The sequence below is a fragment of the Ursus arctos genome, unplaced genomic scaffold (genome assembly GCF_023065955.2).
Source record: "Ursus arctos isolate Adak ecotype North America unplaced genomic scaffold, UrsArc2.0 scaffold_22, whole genome shotgun sequence".
Lineage (NCBI taxonomy): Eukaryota > Metazoa > Chordata > Mammalia > Carnivora > Ursidae > Ursus > Ursus arctos.
The window spans coordinates 320,059-346,550 of record NW_026622897.1 but is presented as its reverse complement, the minus strand read 5'-3'; the positions used below and the strand labels follow the sequence as shown (position 1 = coordinate 346,550).

General features: G+C 40.7%; 1 protein-coding gene and 2 long non-coding RNA genes across 3 annotated transcripts; 1 reads left to right on the top strand and 2 right to left on the bottom strand.

The window, feature by feature from the left end:
• Window positions 1–30: 30 nt before the first annotated feature.
• On the bottom strand, window positions 31–4,797 carry LOC130544584 (uncharacterized). Its single transcript, XR_008960988.1, has 3 exons — window positions 4,507–4,797; window positions 3,071–3,233; window positions 31–228 (listed from the first exon to the last, which is right to left on the bottom strand). It is a non-coding gene; the product is annotated as an uncharacterized LOC130544584 (long non-coding RNA).
• Window positions 4,661–19,988, top strand: ANGPTL5 (angiopoietin like 5). Its single transcript, XM_026505908.3, has 8 exons — window positions 4,661–4,805; window positions 6,619–6,763; window positions 8,459–8,562; window positions 9,087–9,180; window positions 11,268–11,368; window positions 13,663–13,783; window positions 15,776–15,961; window positions 19,431–19,988. Exons 1-8 carry the CDS (start codon window positions 4,710–4,712, stop codon window positions 19,748–19,750), a joined length of 1,167 nt encoding a protein of 388 aa, XP_026361693.2. The 5' UTR covers window positions 4,661–4,709; the 3' UTR covers window positions 19,751–19,988.
• On the bottom strand, window positions 6,439–21,652 carry LOC130544583 (uncharacterized). The gene is made up of 5 exons (XR_008960987.1): window positions 21,006–21,652; window positions 14,863–15,313; window positions 14,024–14,172; window positions 13,016–13,238; window positions 6,439–6,652 (listed from the first exon to the last, which is right to left on the bottom strand). It is a non-coding gene; the product is annotated as an uncharacterized LOC130544583 (long non-coding RNA).
• Window positions 21,653–26,492: the final 4,840 nt, after the last annotated feature.

The window sequence follows — 26,492 nt, the reverse complement described above, 5'->3', positions numbered from 1 at the left end:
TGGGAGTCTTTGGAGGCATGAGTATCCCCAGACACCGTCCCTTTCCCCAGGCTGGACGAGGTGGAAATTTCCCTTCCTGGGCATTCCCTCACCGCCGTGATGCTCTGCCAGCTCCTCGGCAGTCTCTCCCTTACCTCTCCCTGCTGTAAAGATCTGCCTTTCCACGGCTCCCGATGATGCCTGCCCTGCTGCCAGATTCTGGAGACAGCCCATCGCCGCGTCGGTGGCCTGGAAAGAAGTCCAGATTTAATTTAGAGATCTCCCGGAGAGTCTGCCAAAACACATCACCATGCTTAGAGTGCTGCAGGAGGTGTGCAAAACTGAATGGGTTTCTGAGCCGTTAATGTAATGGCTTTGCAAGTGCAAATGTGAAAAAAAGGCTGAAAATTTCTGTTGGAGCTCAATAGAAAAGTACGTATAAATTCCGACTGTGTTTCAGCCAGGGTTTTTTTTTTTTTTTTTTTTTTTTTTTTGGTGGAAAAACTCCCAGATTGGAAGCAGAATGTACAAACCAAATAAAAATCACTCACTCGGCTTTGAAATGTCTCTGCCTTTGTGAATTAATTTGTTCATTTTTAGAGTTCAAATAAACTTTTCCAGTTGAAACTATTTAAAACAGTTTTTGCAAAGTTCGATGCAGTGACTCAAATTGAAATGTCATTTGGTGACTGGGATTTTAAAATGCCACAGCAAATCCAGCTTTGATTTAACACACAAAGCACTTAAGTTTCCTTCAGGACAATGCCAAGAAGATAGAATATGTAATTTTGGCAAAGAAAGACTAAATGTATATACATGGACCATTAGCTATCTTGGCAAGTTTTAGACTGGCCTAGCCACACCGTTGACCTTGATTCTGTTCCCAGTGCTATCATCACAAGTCTGTTTCTCTAGGGCCTATTTAAAAGAGAGTAAGAAAAGCGGGCAGTGCAAAGTGTATGCCAAAGTGAGAAGATTGTGGTTGCTGTTGGGAGTACTTAGGCGTGCTTAGACTTCCTCAAAGCCTAACTTTTGCTATCTTATTAGTTTGGCATTTTGTAATTCCTAGGCACCCTCTTGCTTTGTTGCATGACTATTAGCATTAGGAAGCACAGCTTGGTTTCTCAAGTGCCTAGAAATGCTTGTTCATATTAATCATTCTTCATTCAAATTTTGTTTTGCAATGAAGACCAAGAAGAAAAGAAACTTTAAGCACAGTGCTGTTAGTTTCTTTTTTTAATCACAGGATCTTTTTTTTAAACCTTTAAATTATTTATTTCTTCAAAATATTGATCAGTTTCCACGTTTATTTAAGTTGTATAGTCCTAGATTCTAAAAAAAAGAGACTTTAAGATTACATATTTGGATAATAGATAATGAGGCATTTATAAACTTTTTCTCTTGACAGGAAAGTCAAGTATGATTCAAGCAACAAAAAGAATATTACAGTAAAGTTTGTATTTTTATCAGAAGATACATCTGCATTGAATACAATGCTTAATTCTTTTGTACTTTAAAACCGCAGTATAACATATTGTATATATGTTATATGATATTTTTATTTTATAAATATTTTATTCATTCTTTTAATATGTATAATTTATTCTTTTATTAAGGAAATGTATATTGAGCACCTACTATGTCCCAAAGACTTTCTAGCTGCTGGGGATACAGTGGTGAAAAAAACTGCAAAGTCCTTATGCTCATGGAGCTTGTATTTATTTTTCTTGCCCATGACAATATATTAGATAGTGAAAATCACTGTGAGAAAAATGGAGTAGTATAGGGGAATAGAGACTGATATAATTCTATTTTAGATATGGTGCTCAGGGAGAGCTTCTGATTAAGGGAAATTAAGGCAGAGTATAAATGAAGAAAGGAGGTTGCCATGCAGATAGCTGGATGAAGAATATTATAGGCAGAGGGTGCTATAAGTAAAAAAGGCTCTGAGGGCAGAATTATATTTGATGTGTTCATAGACCAGCAAGAAGACACTGTGACTAGAACAGGGTGAGGGAGGGAAAGTGTGCTAACACTCGAGATTGGAGAAATGCTTTGGGGATGTAGTTTAGATTTAGCAGGGACTGACACAGTATTCAAGGAATCGATGTAAAATCCAAATGCAAATGAAGCGGAAGCCATTGGAGAGTTTTGAGCTGCAGAATAATGTGATCTAAGTTAACCTTTAGAAAGAATCACTCTAGCTTTGGTAGGGAAGCTTAGACTATAGTTGATAAGACTAGATACGATGAGGTTAGTTTGAATGATATTGTAGTAGGTTAGGTGAGAGATTATGGAGACTGGGAGTAGGATGGTGGTAATCAAGGTGGTAAAATGTGTTCACAATTTTATTTATTTATTTTTAGAGATTTTATTTTTATTTGAGAGAGAGCATATGTGGGTGTAGGGGCAGAGGAAGAAGGAGAAGCAGGCTTTCCACTGAGCCATGAGCCCACATAGGGCTCCATCCTAGGACCCTGGAATCATGACCTGAGCCAAAGGCAGTTGCTTAACTGGCTAGGCCACCGAAGGGCCCCAGAAGTGTTCAGAATTTTAAACCTTGGGGCGCCTGGGTGGCACAGCGGTTGAGCGTCTGCCTTCGGCTCAGGGCGTGATCCCGGCATTGTGGGATTGAGCCCCACATCGGGCTCCTCTGCTATGAGCCTGCTTCTTCCTCTCCCACTCCCCCTGCTTTTGTTCCCTCTCTCGCTGGCTGTCTCTATCTCTGTCAAATAAATAAGTGGAATCTTTAAAAAAAAAAAAAGAATTTTAAACCTTGAGCCAGTAAGAGGTTGATGAATGGTTGTGGCAAGTGGGTGAAATGGCTGTGTTTCAAGTGAGGGAAAAAAAGAGTCAAATGTGACTGTGATTTGGGGCTGGACCAACTGGATGAAGGGTATTGCCATTTACTAAGATGGGGAGGAACAGATTGAAGGTGGAAGGAGTAAGATTTGGGCTTCAGACGAGCTAAGGAGGAGATGCCTAGTAGACACCCAACGTCATTAACATGCCTCATAAACTGTTAATGATGTTCTGTTTACAAAAGAAATAATAACCCCTTTATGTTACAAAGCATGTCTACATAACTTACCTAATTTGAATACTCTAATAACCTTTTGAGTTATGCAAAGCAGCCTGTGAGGGACAATTTCCTGAGCTTTCACTTTCATCTTGGCTGAGGCTATTTTTTTCCATCTTCTGCTGAAGTATTTTCTTGCTCCAGTAAGAATTTCCTGGATTTGTTTCTGGGAAAGCTATGAAAGAACAAAGAATTTTAACATCTGGCTGATTTAAAATTAACTTAAGTTCTGCCATATTTATTACAAATTTCATAAGACTTCAACCAGAAATTAAAAATAAGTGCTCATCTAGTCCTAATACAGATTATAAAGGCCATGAACATTGTCAGCAATGTTAGAACTGCATTGTAGATCAAGCCAAATAATAGTAATAATAGTAACCCCTAACATTCGAGTGCCTGCTTTCTCCCAGGCACTGTGCTGAGTGCTTATGTATATTAAATCACTGAATGCAGAGCATAATCCTCATTCTACAAAGGAAGTAGTTAAGCTATAGTGATGTTAGATGACTTTGCACAAGGTCCCAGAGCAAAGGCGTGGCGGAATTCACATTCGAACCCAGGCAGTTTGGTCTCAGATTCCAGTCTCCCAGCCACCTCATGCTGCCCCCTGGAAAAACTCTGATAATAAGAGAGAAGAGTGTTTGGGATTAATAGCGGGTGGTGAGGAAGTACAGTCAGAGAATACCTAATTGTTTGAAGGTATTAATGCACTAATCAGCATTTGAGTGTCTACTGTGCCCCAGTCAGCATTATTAGCTCCAGAAACACTATGGTGCTGTCCCTGCCCGGTAGCTCTCGGGCTGGGAAAGGGAGTGGAGAACGTAATACCTGGACCAGGAAGCAAGACTCAGGAAAGGTTTGGATCCTTTTATTTTATTTAATTTTAGTATAGTGAATATTTAGTCATGTTTATAGAATGAAGAGATGGAATTGGGTAAGGGAGTATTTGGAGACTCCTTACGGACATTGATCTATCAGCTCTCGGAGAGCAGTAATTTTCAATAATATTCCCTGACACCCAGAATTTTTGAAGTTTTAGTAGCACAGATGTAAAACATACAAATCAGAGTCCTAGAAATTTGGCATTTATGTGGTTACTATGACCATCACTGGAAGCTGGATTCAGGGCAAGCTTACTTTACACTGAATTAGCTGTCCTGCATCGACTAAATTTCTGCTTAGTGTTTTTGTAAAAAACAATTTCAATATAACATTCTTTCTACTCCATCACTCATGTCTACTTCCTTACTATTTTTATGCAAGCTGGTTTACAATTATTAAGGGATATTTTATCAAAGGTGTTTTTCCAAGGCCCCCAAAAATCCAACTCACAAACATTAGGTGGTCCTATAAATTCATGCTTTATCTATTTACTTATTTATCTAGCTGTTGCCTATATTCTAAAAGCAGGCATATAGTCATTAAAAAAGATTTGTATAACTTACAAATGACAGGATCTCTACAGGCTACCTTGTTTTTCATACGAAGGGTGTTGTTTCAAACGAGGGCATGGAAACCAGTAAGTATTGGCTTCTGTTTTTGTTGAACACCTTCCAGAAGTTTTCAACTGAAGACTCTATGCACTGTAGTTCTTTCCACAGAGAGCTGACTGATACTTGAAGAGGTGTTTCATTTCTCCAAGAAGAATATGATGTATCTTCCTCAAGCTTCACTTTTATTCTTAAACACATTTATTTTTATCTGCGGAGGAGTTATTCAAGGTAACTGTGTACATCATTCTACGGTAAGAATTTCAGCAATATTATTTTAGCTAGGAAGTATGATTATATTGTTTTCAAGATACATATTAAAAGTTTGAAAAGATTAACTGTAGTACCCAATATAATTACAGAGCAATTAAAGTGTTTGTTTAGAAATGCTGAGTCTCTGCTTAAATGATATTATTTTTAAATTTAAGAAACCATAAACTGAGGATTGACACTTAACACATTTCTTGCGAAAAAATTTTTAAAGAAATTACAGGCCTAGGTTAAAAACTAGCTGGCAACTTTTGGGTTAACGATGATAAATATCTGATAAGGTAATGAAAAAAATTCACTTTGCTGTTTAAAAAATTAAGTATGCCATAAGCATTTATAATCAAATACAGTCTTGTAAGTGGTTACCTAGGAAATCAGAAACTTTTATTTAAAAAATGTCAGAGCGACAGCTAATAAAGTATATGCAATATTCTGAGTTGATGGGGATTTGAATCTGTATCTATTCAAATATTAGTTTATAATTTTAAAATGTTATAAATATATTCACCATGGTATCAATACCAAATTCCAAAGTTCCAAGGTTAAAGAAAGAATAAATTTTAGGAAAGACACAGAAATATTAATAATACAATTCTCTAAAATACTAAAAATTTAAGAACCTTTTTTTAGATCTGAAAAAAATGTGGTTGTCACCTAGGTTTTTGAAAACATCTAGTATGCCAATTATTACAGGAGGAAGGGTGAAAGAGCAAGAAGTTAAAAATAGGTCAATGTAACAAAATGCCAGCGTCTTTTGGGGGCAAATATCTTTTTTTTTTAAAAAGATTTTTAAAAATTTATTTATTTGACAGGGACAGCCAGAGAGAGAGGGAACACAAGCAGGGGGAGTGGGACAGGAAGAAGCAGGCTCATAGTGGAGGAGCCTGATGTGGGGCTCAATCCCAGAACACCGGGATCACTCCCTGAGCCGAAGGCAGATGTTTAATGACTGCGCCACCCAGGCGCCCCTGGGGGCAAATATCTTTTATAATATGATTAGCTCTTTACCTTTCTCTCAATATTCAGGTCAAAGGGAGGTAAAGCTTGTTACTATTTTCTTTCAATAAGTTACTTAAATCTATGTGACTTCTACCAAAGAATGTTTTCATATTGGAAAACCAATATTTACCAACAGAAATAAATACGTTTGGAACGGCAGCCATATTGGCTTTCCAAGATGACATCTGTTGTTGATTTTGCAAAGCGAAATTCTGTGCTTTTCTATTGCTGTCACTGATATCTTTCAAATCAATGAGTAATTGACCTTTCAAATCTGTAAATAGCTTAGCTTATATAAAAGCAAAAACTTTCCACACATCCCCCCTTCCAGCCCCCAATTCCTAATGGTTGCTGGCAGAAAGCCCATTTGGCATAGAAATGCAGGTATCCCAGGGAACATTCCTCGTCCTGGTCAAGGAACTTCAGACCGCCAGATAGATGCCTAGAGGAGGGATGGCTGGACGCTGCATCAGACATGGAAACATGCCAAAGTTCAAGGTCAAGGCCACGGAGCCACGTTGTGGAAAGTAGACCCTAAATATATCCCTTAGGAATTGGAGAAGAAAAAGGCAGAGCAAAAATGTTGAATTAACGTATACTTTTTATTCTTACCTAAAATTTACCTGTAAGGTTTATTTGTGGAAGTTTAATTAACCAGTTCATTGTTTTTTTTTCCTAAAGATGATCCTTGTGTACGTCCTGAAGTTTCGTTTCCATGCACTCTTCTTACTTATTATCCGTTATGTATAGAACATACTTCATATATTGTTTCCTTATTTCTGTTTTTTTAATGTAAAGGATTCTCCAACAGTTGACGTTGTAGAAGCTGTATCTAATGCAAAAGATGAGAGTAAAAGTAATGATACTGTTTACAAGGAAGACTGTGAGGGGTCATGTGATGGTAAAATCAAAATTACGCGAGAAGAAAAACATTTCATGTGTCGTAAGTATGAAAATCGACCAAATTATAAGGGCATATGATTTATGATTTCTAGAGTATACATAGAAGGAAATAGACCTTAGCTTTGTCTGGGTTATTTTTTAAAAATTTAAATTCAATTAGCGTCATTAGTGTCAGATGTAGTGTTCAACAATTCATCAGTTGCGTGTCACACCCAGTGCTCGTCACATCACGTGCCCTCCTTGATGTGTTGGGCCATTTCACATGTATCGTGATCATCCTAGGCCAGAAGTTTTCTGTGCTCGGCACATAGTAGGTGCTTAGTAAATATTTGGTGAATGAACGAATGAATCCTTGTACGCAACTCTGCGGCATCTGCTGGCCACAGAGGGCAGAGGACGCTGAGGGCGTTTTATCAGTCCACTGATGGCTATTTTCGATCTTCATCCGAGTCACTAGGAAATTGCACTTAGTTTTGAGGGGGAGTTCATTAATATGGAACAGCTGCTACGATCAGTATATTACAAATCCATAGCAAATTTATGTAGCAAAGCATAAAAATAAACTCTCAAAGTCTTGATTTTTGTTTAAAACTATCCAGTAACAGTGCAGGAATTTTCGTGGTCTGTTACATGCACATGGTGGGCGGGATGACGAAGGGGGGTTGGAGAGGGAGGGGTGATGCTCCGGTCTAGCTCTTACAGGGTGGACAGCCTAGGACAAATTATGTGCTTAATTCTATGCGCACCATGAGTACCTCTGGTTTCTCAAGCCAGTGAGTGCCCTGTGGGTTCCTTAAGACAGATGTCTAAGTCCAGGAAGAATCTCACAGAAAGTGAGAGACTGGAAGTAAGAAAGAAGGATGAAGCTGGGTGGGTGGTTTTAAGATATCAAGGGTTATTAGTAATGTGATTCTGCTGTGGGAATGAAAGTTAGGAACATAGAGATAAAGTAATCTTTTAAAGAATAGCGTGTGCAAGACTATGTAGATGCTTTTGTTATAAAGGTCTGGGAAGTACACGGTAGAGGGTGGTTAGTTCCGGATTTTGAGAGCTGTGTCCTGGTAGAGAACGTCTTTGGTGTAAGAAGTACAGACTGAAACACCCAGGGACAACATGGTAGCCTGCTTGCAGATGATTTGGGTTATCTGTTCTGCTCTGGCAACTCTTCTGAGAATACGACTGCTTTAAAATGAAAAAAAAAATTTTAAAAATGAAAAACATATTGTAAACGTTCAATCAGAAATGAACTGAAACTTTGACTAAGACTTATTATTTGTGAATATGTGTTTGCGATTTCCTTATATAAAAATATATAGCAATATTAGAACAAACTAAGAGAAAGATTTATTTTGAAAATTAACTTGCATGATATGGATTACTGCCTTTTACTTTCTTATATGGTAAAAATTGAGGACTTCTGGACCTCCTGCTTTTGTATCTCTCATCTTATGAAGTGAGAATTAATATTCAGAATGGTGTCTCTCTGTTACATGAGATTAAATCATTTGGGGGTCATCTAAACTATTAGAACGCATAGTTTCACTAAGAAGTGTTGAAACAGTTGTTTTCTTGGTTAATCCTGAGTTAAACAAAAATTGTACTAACAAGTACTTAGATTGAGATATTATTGTGTCTACATATTCATCCAAAATCACGTAAAATCCATTATATTTCACTCTAATTATTTTCTCTAACAATATAACATTTAGCAAACACTTTTGTATTATGATTTAAGGAAATTTGCAGAATTCAATTGTTTCCTACACACGAAGCACCAAAAAGCTGCTAAGAAATATGATGGACGAGCAACAAACTTCCTTGGATTACTTATCCAATCAGGTACGGGGGCGGGGGGGGTCTTCGCTACTGTGCTGCTTTTGCACACCCTCGCCGACGCGGTTGGAGGTACGGCTGTTCGTTTTGTAACGCGATCATGCAGACGCGGGCTTAGTGCCTATTGCTGTTAGAGGCGTCACAGCAAGCGTCAGGCAGACGCAGAGCTGCTCGGAGCCGGTGCTGGTGAGGTTGCAGGTGGACAGGGACAACCGACCTGAAGACACAGGCCCTAAGTGGTGCCCACCGGGAGCCCCGCAGTGTGTGAGCGGGGGGCTGGAGGGACCGGGCTGGGGCCTGCAAGGCTGCCCACGGCCCTCGCGAGCAGGTGCAAGCCACCTGCGGGGACCGTAGCTGTGGCCCTGCCTTTGCAGCCTTGCCGCAGGGGCGGGGGACGCGGAGGGGGGCAGTGGGCATTATTACATAGTACAGAGCGGGGTTTGTAAGAGGCTCAGGGGTGCCAGCTATAGAATCCAGTGGAGGGGGTTTTGTTCAGCTATAAAGTGTTAAAGGTGAGCCTGTGTCCTCAGGTGAACGAGCTCATGAACCGGGTTCTCCTTCTGACCACAGAAGTTCTCAGAAAGCAGCTGGATCCTTTTCCTCACAGGCCAGTTCAGTCACATGGTGAGAACTTTGCTATTTCAGACTTTGCGTACTCGTCTTTAATTGCTTCAAATTTTCCTGATGACTTGGTGCCTTTAGAGGTTTTGTTTATAAAATGCAGCTCGCTACTATCGAACAGGCTGGAGGAGTGACCTGCCAGTGAGCGGACTTCCACGCAGACAAATGCGCTTTCCTAAGTCGGGAAGGTTTTCCAGCCGCTGAAGGCCGCGGCCGTACTGAGTCTGTCGCAAACTGCGCGGTTTTATGTAGGTTGTTTCTGGGCTGGCCTACATTTCATTCACGATCTTCAGTGAGAAGAAAAGAAGGTTTCAGAGTTGTTTCCACCTGTAAAGAGTATTTTTGATATGTTCCAAGTATTTCAAATTGGAACCTAAAATCTGAAAAGAAAAAGAAACTTAAGACAGAAATAAAGTGGAATTTAGAGCTTTTTGTATAAATATACAGTGTAGTAACTCTTAGAGGCCTGGGTTTCTAAGGAAAATACCGTATCATATCTTACAAATATGAATTAATACCAAAGAGTTCCACGTAAATAAATATTACCGGGGGCCTAGGGTATGATCTTTCTTCCTTACAAAGGGAAGAAAATGAACAATTACTGAGGATCTCCTATGTGTCAGGTGTAAGACAGGCACTTACACATGTTACTTTATTTTAAATTATTTTATTGTAGCTCATGTAGTTACGGGCGTGGGCTCTGAGGCCAGACCGCCGCTGGCCTTCCACTAACTCAGGCAGTCTCCTTATCAGCAAACTGATGACAGTACTTCCTCCCGTAGTTGTTGCAAGGACTACGTGACTAAGTGCACGGAAAGCTCTTCGAGTATTGCCTGATGGACGGTGAGACAATATAAGGGTTTGCTGTGATGATGATGATCAGAGGAGGAATATGCAGCCCAGAAGATCCTAAAGAATCTGTGCACACTTGTTTGTTTGGATGGTGACGGCGAGGCGCGATTCCAGCCCAGATCAGTCCTTTATTGTGAAGTCCTATCGTATTTCTGAGCGTAAGGCTCTATAAGAACGTCTCTTAGCAATTCAGAACAAAGGCAACAAATCCATTATCTTCTGGAAATAAAGAGGGACGCAAACAATCTTTAATGGCTAATTTTTTGTAGATAAAGTTTTCTGCATATGTATTGTGTGCTAGGCCCTGCGCTAAGCGCTTTACATAATGCCTCACTGTGCAAATCGCCAGAACAACGCTATAAGGTAGACAGCGTTGTTATCAGGAGAAAAGAAGGAAAATGGTTGAGTAACCTAGCGAAGGGTCTCGGCTGACGAGGAGGAGGGCTAGGACTCTAACCCAGGCTTCTGGCTCTGGAGTCTCAGGCTTGCCTGTGTGTTTCTCCGGGTAATTAACAATGTCAGGGTTGCATTTATTTTATTACATTTATGAAAGATAACACAAAGTGCCTTAGAATAAAATGTAATACCCACATCCATGTACTATGCTTACAATTCCCTGGGAAGTGGGATCTTTGGAGAAGGTGACCACGGGATGCCACCGTTCTAACTGTGGGCCGTAGAGCCCGCTCTGGCCTCAAGCATAATTTCTTCTTGGTGAAGAATGATTTCCCTGTCCCCTCCCTTTGGCTCCTGTAATGGTGGTTCCCGACCAGAGTCTCTCGTTTCCAGTAGTCAAGGATGTGTCACCTGTAGTTAATCTATTTATTCATTTGGGTTTCTCCTTCCCATTCATATAGATTTCCTTTACACATTATGTCCCCCCAAAAGGCCTACATTCCAGAAAGAGTGTTATTTATTGGGTGAGAGAATGCATAACTATAAAACTTATTAAATAAATGTGGATCCCAAGTGGAACGTTTAAGCAGTACAGAGTACTAATCACTAAGAGTGATGTTATTAGTGAAGGTTTATTGCGGAAGGAATTCCTCAATCCTGTTTCTTGCATGTATTGTCTCCTGATTTCTAAAATCGAGATCATTTTTCATTTCTAAGAACTTAAAATCATCATATCGTTAATGGAAGTTATAATTTCAGATAGCACTGTCAGATCTCCACAGTAAAGTGATTAAGTCTTAAACATGCCCTTGAAAATATCCTAACTGATTTTACTTTTCTAGGTTTAGATTGTACTGATATTAAAGATACCATCGGCTCTGTCACCAAAACACCAAGTGGTTTATACATAATCTACCCGGAAGGATCTAGCTACCCATTTGAGGTAAAGTTTTCCCTTATCATATGAAACAGGATAAGCAGCCAGTCTACTTAATTAATATTAAAATTTTAATTGCTTTCATATCTTATGTTTTCTTGACATTTGTAATATAAATGGGTAGAAGTTTCAGTTTCAAAATTTTGGTTTTCTGAAATTCTTTGCCCAAACCACAAACCCGTAAAACAGCTTGAGAGTCTCTCACTTTTCCATTTGAGGCTTCATGTTTATACTCTTTGAAGTAAATCCATTTGGTGTAAGAGCTTATATTATCTTTACAGTAGGCAGAAATATGCCTATAAATTCTTGCTTTAATTAGCTCGTGAATATTAGAAAGTAGTGGGGTGCTCTGCCTTGGAAACTCCTAAAAAAAACTTTGATTTCCCTTCCTATATATGGAGGTGACAAATGATTTTATGTGATTATATAAGAAGTTCATAATTTAAAAACAACTTTCACTAAAGTATGAAGCAGATTGAGAAAATCTTTTCTTAAATTAAAACTATTTTTAAATAGGGGCGCCTGGGTGGCTCAGCCTTTAAGCGTCTGCCCTCAGCTCAGGGCGTGATCCCAGTGTTCTGGGATCGAGCCCCACGTCAGGCTCCTCCACTAGGAGCCTGCTTCTTCCTCTCCCACTCCCCCTGCCTGTGTTCCCTCTCTCGCTGGCTCTCTCTCTCTGTCAAATAAATAAAATCTTTAAAAAACAAAACAAAACAAAACCCATTTTTAAATTGAATAAGATAAATTACCCTCATGTCTATCTTTAGTAGTCCTATGCTTTGATTTCTGGAAGAAATCTCTATCAGAAATTACTGTTATTGACAGGATATATATATAATATCATATTATAATGTTAACCTAGTAATATTACATATACAATAATATATAAATTATTTATATATAATTTTTTTCTGTTTACTCTTTTGTGCATAAGAAAGTTTATGATGTCACTATTACACCTTATTGATAATCTCATTACACAATAAAATAATTTTTCTCCTGAGTAGATACTACCAGTTTCTCATCTTGAAATTACTAAATTATTTATGTATTTTCTAACATTATTTTATCATCTATTGACAAAATGTCAAAAAATTGGGGTCTAGGGGCCCTGCAACTTATGGAGCTGGTCTCAGGAGCAGAGATGACATGTGTTTATCAGAAAATGTAAATGTGGGATGATGAGCAAGTTACTCGTGGGGAAGGAAATACAGGTAATTTTTGGAGGGAAATTCACTTAAAAATTAATGTTGGTCCCAGAAGGAATCTTGAGGACCTCACTCCAACCTTTGAACTCAGCAAGCAGTGGTCGAGGCTGCAGTGAGATCCTTTTAACCATCGTACACAGGTACATACACCATATCAGACGTTGGCTGATGGTGGAGACTTTCTTTTATCCTTGCTAAGAAAGTGTCAGATGTTTTACTCTTCCGGTGATGACTCCTCTCTGAAAGTCTTTCGTGTACCCTCAACTGTCAGAGTAAATGACTTGTTCTAGAATGTTCTCATGGCAAAAAAAAAAAAAATGGGGGCTTAGGTGGGAAATAATTTTAAAATTACCTAAGTCGCTTCACCTACAGATTCAAAAATGAGCCTGAACATATGTGGAGAGGAAAGGCTTCTAATTTTGTTAAGAGTGGGATGCATAATTACCTTTTCAAATCGTTGATTCCCTAATTCCTCCACGCTGCGTTTCTCTGCGTGCAGGGAGTTTCTGAGGGGGACGCTTGCTTGGATTTTTTCCCCATGTCACTCCTCTAGGTCCCTCCAGCTGTCCTCTTAGAGGCATTTACAGATGCAGCCAGGAACACCTGCCGAGGTGGGGGAGATCACACCTTTCTGTCTGCAGATCCCGTCTGAACACAGGTCTCTCAGGCTTTTGGAGAAAAGAGTAATCAAAGACAGGGACATGGGCATATTTAATGAACACTTAAAAAAAAATCAGTGTTTTCATTCAAAGAAAAAGTTAATTTGCAGATTCCTCACTCTGCTACAGCACATTGGTAGCATTACCGCTCAACTGAAAAATATCCATGGCATTGAGGAATACGAGGATACAGCACTTACACGGAAACAGATGACTGACACAGGGTACTGTAATTAGCTTGGCTACAAGTTTTCTTAGAATAAACAGCATTATTTCTAAAGATTTACATCTGAATATATGAATAGCGTACAACTGCATCGAAACTTTCAGTGAACTGTCTTTGCTTTCTCTAGGCTTAAGGGTGAAGCATGAGTTTTATGTCAACAAATGAAAATGATAGTATATGATTTTTGTCTTTTCTGGTCTGTTTTAGGTAATGTGTGACATGGATTACCGAGGAGGCGGATGGACTGTGATACAGAAAAGGGCTGATGGGGTCGTTGATTTCCAAAGGCTGTGGTGTGATTATCTGGATGGATTTGGCGACCTTTTAGGTCAAATGTTATTTCTCCTCTTTTTTTCTTCGTTTTGGCATGACATCTGCGGACTGTTTCTCTGTTGGTCACATCATTAACAAAAACAGCAAATCCTCTCTCTCTCAAACTGCGATCTCTTCACTGCTATTACTTAGAATGAGTGGGTCTTAGGTTGGGGTCTGGAAATCCCTATCTTTAGATACCTGTTGAAATGGGGTTGAGTGGAAGTTCTGACCTGGGTATTTATTAAGTACTTACTGTGTACCCAGCAGAGTTCTGGTAGATGCCCAACAACTGTAGAATGGACAGGCAGGGTTGTCATGAACCTTGAAATTCTTGGCATGTGTGGTGTGTCTCCGAGAATGGAGAATTGAGGTGCACGGCAGTACAAATATGTATCACATGACCTGGGAGTAGTATTTTATAAAAATATCAGTAAAAATCACTATGCTCAACATTTGAAAACTATAAACCTCAAAAAAATTGTAAAATCTGTTCACATTATTGCTGCACGACAGTATTACCTTTGCCAGCAAATGGGAATGCCGGTATTTCTGAACTCTGCACAATGTTAACTTGGTTGGAAGTTCTGCCGGTGACTTTGATCACTTTCATGCTATTATTTTAAGTTACGTTGTTTTAATTTAAAAGCTTTAACATCCGTAATAATATCACCCAAGGATTTAGTAAGTGGTGGTGTTAGTTCTGTCGCTACAATCCCGACTGCACGCTAATGATTTTAGAAAGGATGTGACATGTGATGAAGTGTTATGGACGCGGCTGGACAGCTGCAGTTACTATACTGTAGCGTGATTAATATAGTGTATTTTCTCAGCATTACCTCTAATTTTCTGGCAAGTGCTACCTCCTGATTTCAGTAGTTATAGATCTACAGGCTCTGATTTGTCATCCTTCCTACCTGATGCTTATTTCTATGGGGAAGTTATCTGAGTTTTGAGACAAAGGTCTCCAGGCAGGTATATTTCATGTGAACAGACTATACTTGGTATAGTTTAGAAAATAAACTTGGGATTAAGGAAAATATATTAATTCAAATTAGGGGCTGGGTAGAGGGGCAAGATGGCGAGGACACTTACAATGGAGTGTCATGGGCTGGAGACACCAAGGAGACCCCCTTCCTTCCTGTCCTTCTTCTGGGTAATTTTCACTTGTGAATGGGTGTGCAGTTAGAGTGCCCCAGCCAGCCCTGCTGGGGGACTTGGTATCTTAGCTAGAGTTTCAACGATGTGAATGCTGTCACTCCGTCTCCCAGCTCTCCGAGGTTTGTTTCCACTAGACCCGACCTTCCTTCAGTCATCTCAGGATTCAGCTGGGGGAATGTATGTTAGAGCAGAGCCTATGCCAAGGTGGGCAGGGGGAGGTCCAAAGCCAGTGGCTAGAACATGCAAAGAGTATGCAGTCCCAACGCTGAGTTTCCTAATTCACCCTGGAACTCATTTTCATTCATCACATGACATGACATGTTTATTTGTAGGTAGCTGACATCCTGCATTCTAACGAAGAAATGCTTATTCACAGAGCGTCATTCTGGAAGACAAAAAAAATAGTTTCAACTGAACATTTTCAGGAAATGTTTCTTTAGGAGCTGCTGATTTAGAGGTTAAATTCTTAACATTTATAAGTACACATTATTTTGTTACCTGCCATAATATTTCAACAGCTTTTTTGTTGACATACCTTAAGGTAAATTTTGAAATTTTAGTTAGTCATTAAATGAATTTTTGAATTTATTTTGGTGAGATAAAAATAAAACAGTCTAGTTACCCCAGCCTGGTGAAGTAGAAGTGGGAAGATTACATATATATATATATATAATTTTTTTTTTTTTTGTAAATTAGGCAAACACTGATAATTTGAGCTAGGGGTATCTAGTCTCTCAAATAATTTATGTGAGCCATTTCAGTGTTCAAAAACTAAACAATACCAAACAATAATAAAGGGTTATTCTAAGTTGTATTAAAATATGTTAAAAAACTTTTTTTTTAACAGGCGAATTTTGGCTAGGACTAAAAAAGATTTTTTATATAGTAAATCAGAAAAATACCAGTTTTATGCTGTATATTGCATTGGAATCTGAAGATGACACATTTGCTTATGCATCATATGATAACTTTTGGCTAGAAGATGAAACAAGATTTTTTAAGATGCACTTAGGACGGTATTCAGGAAATGCAGGTAAGTTTTTTATTCCCCAAATTATGCAGGATATTTAAATAGAGCTGGCTCAATATTAGGTGAAGATAAAGTAATGTGTTTCTCTTGGTCTAGGACACGTAACAAATAGATCAGGAATGAGAGAACTGAGTTTTGAAGCCCTGCTATGATCACTGAACCACCTCATGATTTTGAAAAGCTTATATTCTTTAAAACTATTTTCCATGTGTAATTGCAACTGACTCTTCAGAAGGAGAGTCCATGGGGCAGGCTGGGAAGGAACTGCTGACATTTTCATGTTTGGAGAGGCTAGCAAATTGCAGAATGCTAGAGCTGATCTCCATTCTTCTCACTTTCCAGGTCAAGGAACCTGAAAGATTAAGGGACTTGACCATGAGTCTCAGCTCATCACACCTGAGCCAGGGCAAGAAGCCAGGTTGACAGAACAGCTAGTTTAGTGGGTTGTTGTTGTTGTTGTTTTTTTTTTTTTTCACTATACTTTGGTGCCTCTACTCATTTCCAAATAAATTTAATTTTTAAGAATTTCAAAATACTTCATGTTAAATTTATAATTTGATGCTGAAATCTTAAATTTGAGTTAATACCAAATTCAACTCTCCTAATGCTACTCATCATGGAACTTGCTTATTGTGTATATTTAGTGTTAGAAATCCAAAAACAAGTGAGATAGTTCCCAGTTCTTTACCTGATTACAATATAGAGGGAGGATAAAGAAAACCCCAAACTTGGAATACTGAATACTGACCAAGCTTTGGGGGTTTAAGAAAGGGAGAGAAGGATCCTAATTGATTGTATCCAGAAAATCTTCACAGAAGGGTGGTTTCTAACAAGGAGTTAATGTTAGATTCAATGTGGGAAGGTTTTTTGAAAGTACATACTATTCGGTAACTTTGGGCCCAGGTATTTGTTTCCAAAGTTGGAGATATTGGTATCCTTATAGTTGAGAACCACTAATCTGTACTTGGAGGAAGGGATAGGCTTCTGGCCAATGACTGTTGGCAAAGAGAGCATTTTGAGCAGGCACAGCAGGAGGAAAATGGCTGAGCATGAAGACATGCCGAGTATGGCTGGAGTCCTGACACCTGACGGGGCTTAGCCTTGGGATATTAGGTGAAATTCTGAAATTCCAATCTTGATATATAGGGAAAATTTTCAAGAGTTACAATACGTGATCTTTAATGCTGCATCTGTAAAAGTGTGAAGAACTGTTTCAATACGGAAAATATTATGTTACGAAAAGGTTGGGTGGGTTTCTCTATCAGAGTAGGATCTAGAGGATACGATTCTTAAAGGCTCAAGTGTTTTATCACAGAGCCCTCAGACTCTGCCCTCAGAAAATACTCTGCATTTTTCCAACAAGGTTAAGTAACTTCCTGCAGATGATCACATAATACAATCAAGATAGAGAAAATGTGTCAGTAGAACATACGTGTGATCAGGTACATGGTAGAGTTGAGCTGCAAATTTGATTTTGACCTCAGAGCAAAAATAGAAATATGAATTTGAGCATTTGAGCAACACAGTTGTTCCAGGAAGACAAATATTCTTGATTCTAAAACTTGAGAGAGCTTTATTTGGGTTCTCAGAGAAAACAGTGTCACGTTCTGAGTATACTCTCACAGGAAATATAGCAGTGGGTTTTACTGGGCTAATTCTTTTTTTTTTTTTTAAAGAGTTTATTTATTTATTTGACAGAGATAGAGACAGCCAGCGAGAGAGGGAACACAAGCAGGGGGAGTGGGAGAGGAAGAAGCAGGCTCATAGCGGAGGAGCCTGATATGGGGCTTGATCCCCAGAACGCCAGGATCACGCCCTGAGCCGAAGGCAGACGCTTAACCACTGTGCCACCCAGGCACCCCACTACTGGGCTAGTTCTTAAAAATAGAACTCTGCATTATATTATATTATAGTATTATTTTTTAAGGATTTTATTTGTAAGTCATCTCTACACCCAACATGGGACTCAAAGCTACAACCCTGAGATCAAGAGTTGCATGCTCCACTGACTGAGCCAGCCAGATGCCCCCTATGCATTGTATTTTAAGAATCATTTATTAAATACAACCCAGTGAGGAGCCCATATAATATATGATCCTTCTGGTGGTTGGTCTTTGTCCATAGAAAGTATCTGTGGAGGGAACATATAATTTAGGCAACACTCCTCAAGTGTCATCTCTCATCTGAACTTCCAAGAGGTATAGCTCTGTGTGGGTGTTGACAGTTATATTCTCCCTGCAGATCCCTGCAATGTGGGCATTTCATTTCCTGTGAAGTGCAGGGTAAGAGGCTTTGATAAGCAGCTGAGCTGGGGTATAGGAAGGGCCACTACCACTTAGGAAGTTCCTACGCTCCTCAAAGACCCAAATATTCAGAACATAATGAAACAAATGTGGGCTTTGGATTCCTCAAAGATTTTGCATGGCTTCGCTTTAAGTCAGTGTTTGAAACAGATTAGCAAAGGTTTTGTTTTGTTTTTTTAGAGATGTATTTATTTATTTTAGAGAGACTGAGCAAGAGAGAGAAAGAGAGAGTGAGAGTGTGGGGGGGAGGTTGGCAGGGGAGGGGCAGAGAGAGAATCTCCAGCAGACTCCCTGCTGAGCCCGGAGCCCAACATGGGGCTCAATCTCATGACCCCGAGATCAGGACCTAAGTGAAACCAAGAGTCCGACGTTCAACCTACTGCGCCCCCCAGCGCCCCTAGATTAGTGATGTTTACCTGTAGGTGAGATCTCGGTGTAATGGGACTAATTAGAACCTTCTGTTTATATAGTTTTGGTAAAACAGAGCATGACTCCCACCCCTGCTGCTTACTTACATGGGCGGCCTTGGCCAAGATACTTACTCTGAGGTTTTCGTGACTATCGGGGATGCCATAAAATGGTTCTCCTTTAACTGCTCTCCACGTGTGGGAGCCGTGAAGGAAAGGCAGCCCTTGGTGGTGTGGCTGACGACAAGCTGGAGGCCACTGGGTGTTTTATACCAACTTGGTGGCCCCCACATAAAACCAAACAACGTGTGTGTTTACAGACGTGAGCATCTGAAAGGTGGCAGCTCCCTCTCCAGCCGAGCGATGGAGAAGGGTCGTGGCATGAAACTATAGTTATTACGTAGAAATTCTTCTTTTCCCTAAATTACCAAGTACCGCATTACCCTTCCCCAAAGTGTGACAGGTTGTACAGCACCATTTTTGGCCTGAGTTATCTGATTCTGTCTACAGAGCCAAACTTCCATTTGGACTGTGATTTTACATCAAATATCCACTTCCCGAAGCCTGTCATGCTGAGGAATTCATTTCCAGGTTCTGCTATATTGCAATCTGGAGGAGAGGCTTTAATACGATACCTAGTAGAAAATAATTGAAACCTTAGCTCTAGATGTGAAGCTGTGTAACAATGGTTTTGGTAAAGGTCAATTAAAATGACAAAAATTGCCTTAAATGTAGTCATGTAAAAAAATCTGTTTTGCCCAGGTGATGCATTCCGGGGCTTCAGTAACGAAGAAAACCAAAATGCAATGCCTTTCAGCACATCGGATGTGGATAATGATGGGTGTCGCCCCGCATGCCTGGTCAGGGGTCAGTCCGTGAAAAGCTGTAGTCACCTGAGTAACAACACCGGTTGGTGGTTCAACCAGTGTGGTCTAGCGAACTTAAACGGCATTCATCACTTCCCCGGAAAATTGCTTGCAACTGGAATCCAATGGGGCACGTGGACCAAAAACAACGCGCCCGTCAGAATTAAATCTGTTTCAATGAAGATCAGAAGAACTTACAATCCATATTTTAAGTAATCTCCTTTTAAATTGTAATGTGTGTTCTACAGTTATTTTTGATAATACCGAAAAGATTTCATATAGTTTCTCTTTTTACTGTTCAAACAATTTAGCCAAAATTTAACTATAGATGACGTCTAGGTGTTAAGGGTTTATCATAAATTTTTAATTTTGTAGAGTTTTATAAAACATGGCTCAATGTATGCTTTTCTACAAACTACATTAGCACTATATAATAAAATTTGTTTTAAATGAATTGCATTGTCTTCCTGGAATCTGTTGTCTTTCAAAGAATTGTCCCTTCTCTTCAAAGCACATGTACTACAGTAGATTTTTAGGAAAATTGAAGAGAGCATTATACTTATTTCCATATTCATTAGAAATGGTTAACTCTATAATCTACAGATAATTTCTATTGAAGACCGTTATAAGGAATAACTGTGCAGATTAATATACACATGGTTTAAATACTTTACTATTTCCGGGTGATTCCACAATATTTTACAGGTAATAAGAGTTTGCTGCACAAAGAAAGTCCTTTTCTTCACATTTTATTGTGGCTGATAATTTTATTCTTGTTTGTAATAAATGTACTATATGTTTATATCCTTTATATCCTATATCAAGCCAGTGGGAATGGTAGGAACTTCATTAGTGAAGAACAACGAGAAAGAGCCATGACCCAGCTGTCTAGCGGGAGCTCCTGGAACAAGCTTGTCCCCTACACTTCTTCCACTAAGTTGGAAAGAGTTGGAGTGGTAAGTATTCTGTGGGAAAACACAGCAGGGGACATCCTGAGCCAAGTGTCAGTCATCGATAAAAAGGACGAGGGAGACAAGAATCAGTACTGAACTGAAAAGCACGCTGTACAGAGTGAGGGTGATACTCTAGGCGGGAAGAGGACTGAGTCAGAAATACATGGGAACATGTAGATCAAGGTGACATCAACCCAGATAGGGCTGAGCTTGATCAGAACAGAGAATCTGACCTGAGCTCAGGGACGGGCGAAAATGCTGGGGTGGTCATGCAAGACTGCTTTCGCTTTGATCCCCTCTCAAAGCTGTGAACAAATCACATCTGGAATCTGCACGGGGTCAGGTTGCATGTGGGGAACACGGTTCCCCACGCCTCCCATGCATTTCACGGAGGCACCGTTGAGTGTCTGTGTCTTGGCAGTGGAGAAGACATCTACTGGGCTGGAAGGACACAGAGCCAAGGGTCCACTGGTGTTTATACCTGCAGTCATATGAGCCCCAGAAACAAATTTACTTACAAATTCAGGAGATCACTTTGCTACTTAGCACGCCGTGTCTTACATGCGGATTCTGGACCTTGGGATTCTCCCGGAGGCTCTCCTGGCACAGTCTCATTTACTGCACTGCCAAGTTCAAGGGCTTCCATGCTCATCCCACCGTGAAGGCCTGCAGACCGCGGGAACACTGCAGGAAAAGCAGGATGGAAGTACATGTTGAGAGGTGAAGGGAAAGGCAGACCCAAAGAACACCAAGGAAGTTTTTTAAAGATTTTATTTCTTTGAGAGAAAGAGAGAGAGCCTGAGTGGGAGGGAGAGGGAGAGAGAATCCCAAGCAGACTCCACGCTGAGCATAGAGCCCAATGCAGGGCTTGATCTCATGACCCTGAGATCATGACCTGAGCTGAAACCAAGGGTCGGACGCTTAACTGACTGAGCCACCCAGATGCCCCAAGAAATTTTAACTTCTCTGGGTCTGAGACTAGGAAGATACACTTGACTTTGAATGGCTAAGGGGCAACAGCCCCCAAGAAGCCTTGTGCCCTCACACTCCAACTCCATGGCGAAGGAGAAGGTGTATTTTGGTTAACACCCCTGAGCTCAAGGTTCCCAGAAATGAGGTGACCTGACCCTTGGGAGAAGCTAAGGGATCAGGACAAACGTTCCTTTTTTGCTGTGTCTACTATCTCAACAGCACAAGTGCATTCTTGGCACACACCACATAGTCCATGGTCTCAACAACATCATCACAGAGCCAACCTTCCAGGGTCTGAGGGCCGCCCCAGATAAATGGTCCCCTGTAACACACATACACTTAAGTAAAATAAATCACAATAAAAGCACGCTATTCTTTCGTCAATTACACCCTCCTTATTAGTAAACACCGAAACAGTGTCTGGTTAAAAATCAAAAGAAAAATACGCAGACCCAGAGGCCCCTCTCCAGAGCAGCTTTTATGTTAATTATAAATAGAAAAAGCTTAGCAGTCATGGTAACTTTGAGAACTATAGTACTTAGAAGCAGGCTAGAAACAAGCTGTAATCCGTTTAAACATAATTATAAAACATCACTCGTGTCTAATACGTCCATTCTCTGTGTTTTCTGTAAAAGCACGGGTTAAGAAGTCAGACACTTGGTTTGTGGGTTTGAGAACTCGGTGCATTTCCAGCTGGGAGTAAGACCTGAGGCACTGCGTTTTCCAGGATTGCCAAAGGTTTTCATACTTGAGCAGAGCTAGATTCCTGAAACCAAAACAAATGGTATAATGAGGACTTTGATTTTTTGGTAAGTCACACAAATTTCTGAGAAACCTATCTGAAAACGTATTTAATTTACATCTTTAACAATACTGCAATTTCACACTTGGATGTAAGTTTTGTTACAAAACACATTTTTGGGGGGTAAAATTCCATAAATATCTCAAAATAAGACTTCTAAAACCTGCCAGATATTCAAGCAGTAAACAGACCGGGTATCATAAATCAGAAGTATGAAAGCAGCTGATAATCTGAAAACTAAGGACTTTATTCAGTGTTCTACCATCTGGACCCAGGACCCGAATTAAACTTGCATTTGAAATGAGTATGCGTGTAACAGACATGGATTTCTCATACTGCAGCTGTCTCAGCTCCAATGTGCTGATCCAGTCAGCCCCTGCGAGGCATCCACGAGCCCTGGGTGTCCACACGTGCCCGGGCCCGGGGCGCACACGTCTCACTAGCCGCCACATGACAGCTCAGGCTGCCTGGTGTCCTCATGACATGCTCAGCCGGAGACACCTCACAGAGCCACCACCGAACTTCAGATGAAGACGTCTGGGCAGACAGATGATTTATGTCTGCCCTCCCCAAAAGTGAGGAAGAATGAAGTCAGCTCTGTTTATTGTGTGTGTGTTAAAGTCCTTCGCTGCTTTTCCATCTGCCCAGGTAGAGTGCAGCCATCCTATGGGGAACAGGACTGACGCCCAGAGCCTCTTCCTTGGAGAGTCTGGATCACCGTTCCTCAGTTCCCATTCCTTCGAGGACAAAGATGGTCCTGGAGGAAAAGTCAACTGGATCCCCTCCCACCCAAACATGAACGAACAAAAACAAAGTTAGGAGAATCTGTTTTCTCCTCTGGGCTGTCTGCTTTCAGAGAAAGAGGCAAAGGTATTTTAAAGAAGAACAGTGACTCTGTGGCTGAAACGGAGTTTTTAGGGCCTGGGAGGGTCCCCTAGAAGGAGGCCCCGCACTCGGGCTCTTACAGACCCCGGGGTCCATCCCAGCAACTAAGCAAGTGGGAAGGACGGGCTGCTGAGCCAGGACGCTGTCCAGACGCACAGGTCTCCCAGGCACGTGGTGCCAGGTGGTGACGTGGAGGATGTGGCCATGAGAGGAAGGGACAAGATTGAGCCAGTACTGTCAGAATCCAGCAAGCCTGGCCATGCACCAGTGACGTTTTGGGTGGAAAGGGTGACAGTCAGGTGGTCATGATGGAATGAACAAGTGGTTAAGTAGCAGCCAGAAGGCGTGGGTCTGGTATTAGATTCAGGGAGCGGTGCCTTCCCTGCACACGTCCATAGGGTGAGCTCAGGAAAAGCAGAGGGAAGTGTCTGAGGTTCACTCCAAAGCAGTGAGGATACGATGTTTGTGCCCTGATACTTTACCCCTGGTGTAATGTGGAGAAATTGGAACACCCATGCCAGAGCCCGGGTTAGACATGAGGAAAGCTCTGTTGGTCGAGAGGACCTGACTGTGCATTGTGGAGGTAGGAATTTGGGGGGAAACTTGTCTTCCTCATTTGGATGTTCTGGCGAATTGTTTTGGGAAATTTCAACCCCAAACCTTTCTCTACCCAGATACAACTGCTGATGTTTGTCATAAATTTGCTGAAGCCTTGGAAGGTTGTGAGAGTCTCTGACTCAGACCCTAGCCCACGAGATAGATGACGTGTGTGGGTACCTAGAAGTACACTCTTAGATTCAGAGCTTGGTGGCCTGATCCTTACTGCCCAAATCACCGAGAAAGTTCTTGTTCTTTCACAAAGAGGACTTCTGCACCTTGTCTGTAGAATGTACCAATTATGGTGGTTTGAGCTGGGAGACCTGGTTGAGTTTCCAGGTGTGGGAGGGGCAAGATCCTCCCTCCCTCCCTCCCTCCCTTCCTTCCTCCCTCCCTACCTCCCTCCCTCCCTCCCTCCCTCCCTCCCTCCCTCCTTCCCTTTCTTTTTAAAGATATTTATTTATTTACTTTAGTGAGAGAGAGAGAGAGAGAGAGCAAGCATGGGGAGCAGGGAGAGGGAGAGAGTGAATCTCAAGCAGACTCCCCACTGAGCACGGAGCCTGACATGGGGCCCCATCTCAGGACCCTGAGACCATGACCTGGGCTGAAATCAAACGTCAGTCGCTTAACCAACGGCACCACCCAGGCACCCTTGGGAATTTCTCTTCACGAACAACTGCAGGGTACGTTGGCACTGTCCCAGGGATGGGGGACTACCCTCTGCTTACATTTGTTAACAGGATTTTGGGGCCTCACTGAAATAGAATTTCTGAGGCTGTCCCCTCTTTACCTTTTACAAAAAGAACAGTTCGCAGGAGGGGATGCGTTATCAGGACAAGGATTGCGTTTGGTCGGAAAGCTGGAAGACTTACCAGGCCTCCCAGAGCACCATCAGAAAAGACAAAGGAAATAGTGCAGAAGGAGAAAGAGTCCAAGCAAACATTGGGAGCACAAGAAACTTCCTCATGTAGCCCCCCAGTGTCCTTGTTATTTGTACAAGGATGGACTTTGTCTCTAGACTGCACTGCCAAGAGCTGTGTGATGATGGATCTCTGTTCTGGGAGAGGCACTTCAAAGTTTCCATCAGGGTCTTTTATGTCTCTTGTGGTCACGTAGCCAAGCCAGGCTGTCCAACTGGTTACACCGGGAATAAGCCATCAATAAACAAACTGGTCCTGCCTGACACCAGCAGACTCCGAACTTTAAACAGCACATCATAAATCATTAGCTCACTGCCCTTATCTTGGCTAAGTGTCCATGCCAGAATCTCAGGCATCCCAGAGATAAGCACGGAGTCGTGCTGTAGCTATCCTATATAATCTACCCTCTGACACTAGGTCATGCCTTTTAAGTTATACATTGTGTGTTATTCTTTTCCCTGGAACTTTGGCTCTTTATAGAACAAGGGAGAAAACATTTTCCAAAGTAATAACTATCTCCCAATGAGTATTATTTTAAATAGGTATTGTTTTACATACATTTCAGTTTACCAAATTTCCAGCGCAAGAATGCCCATAATTACATACAAGCTTAACAATGGTTTTACCTCCTTCCACCACTGAATATGTTTTGGGGAGAGGGGATTGCTTTTTAAAGAACTGAGATGTAATTTATAAACCATAAAAGCCACGCTTTAAAAGTGTACAGTTCGGTGATATTAATACTTTGACAAGATGTTGTTAACATTACCACCATGCAATTCCAGAAAATTTTTATCACCCCAAAAAGAAATCCCATACCCATTAGCAGTTGCTCCCCATTTGCCTATCCCCCCAGCCTGTGTGAGTACGAATTTACTTTCTGTGTCTATAGAACTATTAGGAATGCACTCAGATCCTATGTGACTGGCTTCTTGCACTGAGCATAACGTTTTCAATCTTCATCCATGTTGTAGCAGGTCCCGGCACCTCACCCTCTTCTTTTTTGAGCTGTAATTCACGTGCTACACGATTTACACACACAGTGCACTCTGTTTACGGAGTACAATTCAACGCCTTCAGTATATTCAGAGTTGTTCACCACAATCAGCTCTAGAATATTTTTACTGCATCTTCGAGTGTACTCTATTTGGATTTCTTGAGCTTCTTGGATATGTAGATAGATTATTTTCATCAAATTTGGTATATTTTTGGTCATTATTCAGAATTTTTAATGCTTCTTTCTCTCTCTCCTCTCCTTCTTGGACTACCATTTTGCATCTGTTGGTACCGTTGATGGTGCCCCATAAGATTCTGAGACTTTACTCATTTTTCTTTATTCTCTTTCTTTCTGTCCTCAAACTGGGTAATCTCAATTGACCTATATTCAAGTTTGTTGATTCTTTCTTCTGCCTGCTCAAATCTGGGCTCCTTCTCTTCGATTATTGTACTTTTCAACCCAAGGATTTATATTTGTTGTTTTTTTTAAAAATAATTTATATCTCTGTGTTGATATTCTCTATTTGATGACATATCATTCTTATACTTTCCTGTAAGTCTTTATATATGGTTTCTCTTAGTTCTTTGAATATATTTAAACAACAGATTTAAGGTCTTTGTCTACTAAGTCCAATATCTGAGCTTCCTTAGGGACAGTTTCTATTAACTGTTTTCTATTTGTTTGTTATTTTTTTTGTCCAGTATGTTGGCCATATTTTCTTGTTTCTTTGCATGTCTTATAACTTTTGTTGCAAATCAAAGACTTAAAATAATATCATGTGTCAACTCTGGATTTCAGATTCTTTTTCACTCCTCACGACTTGTTGTTTTTG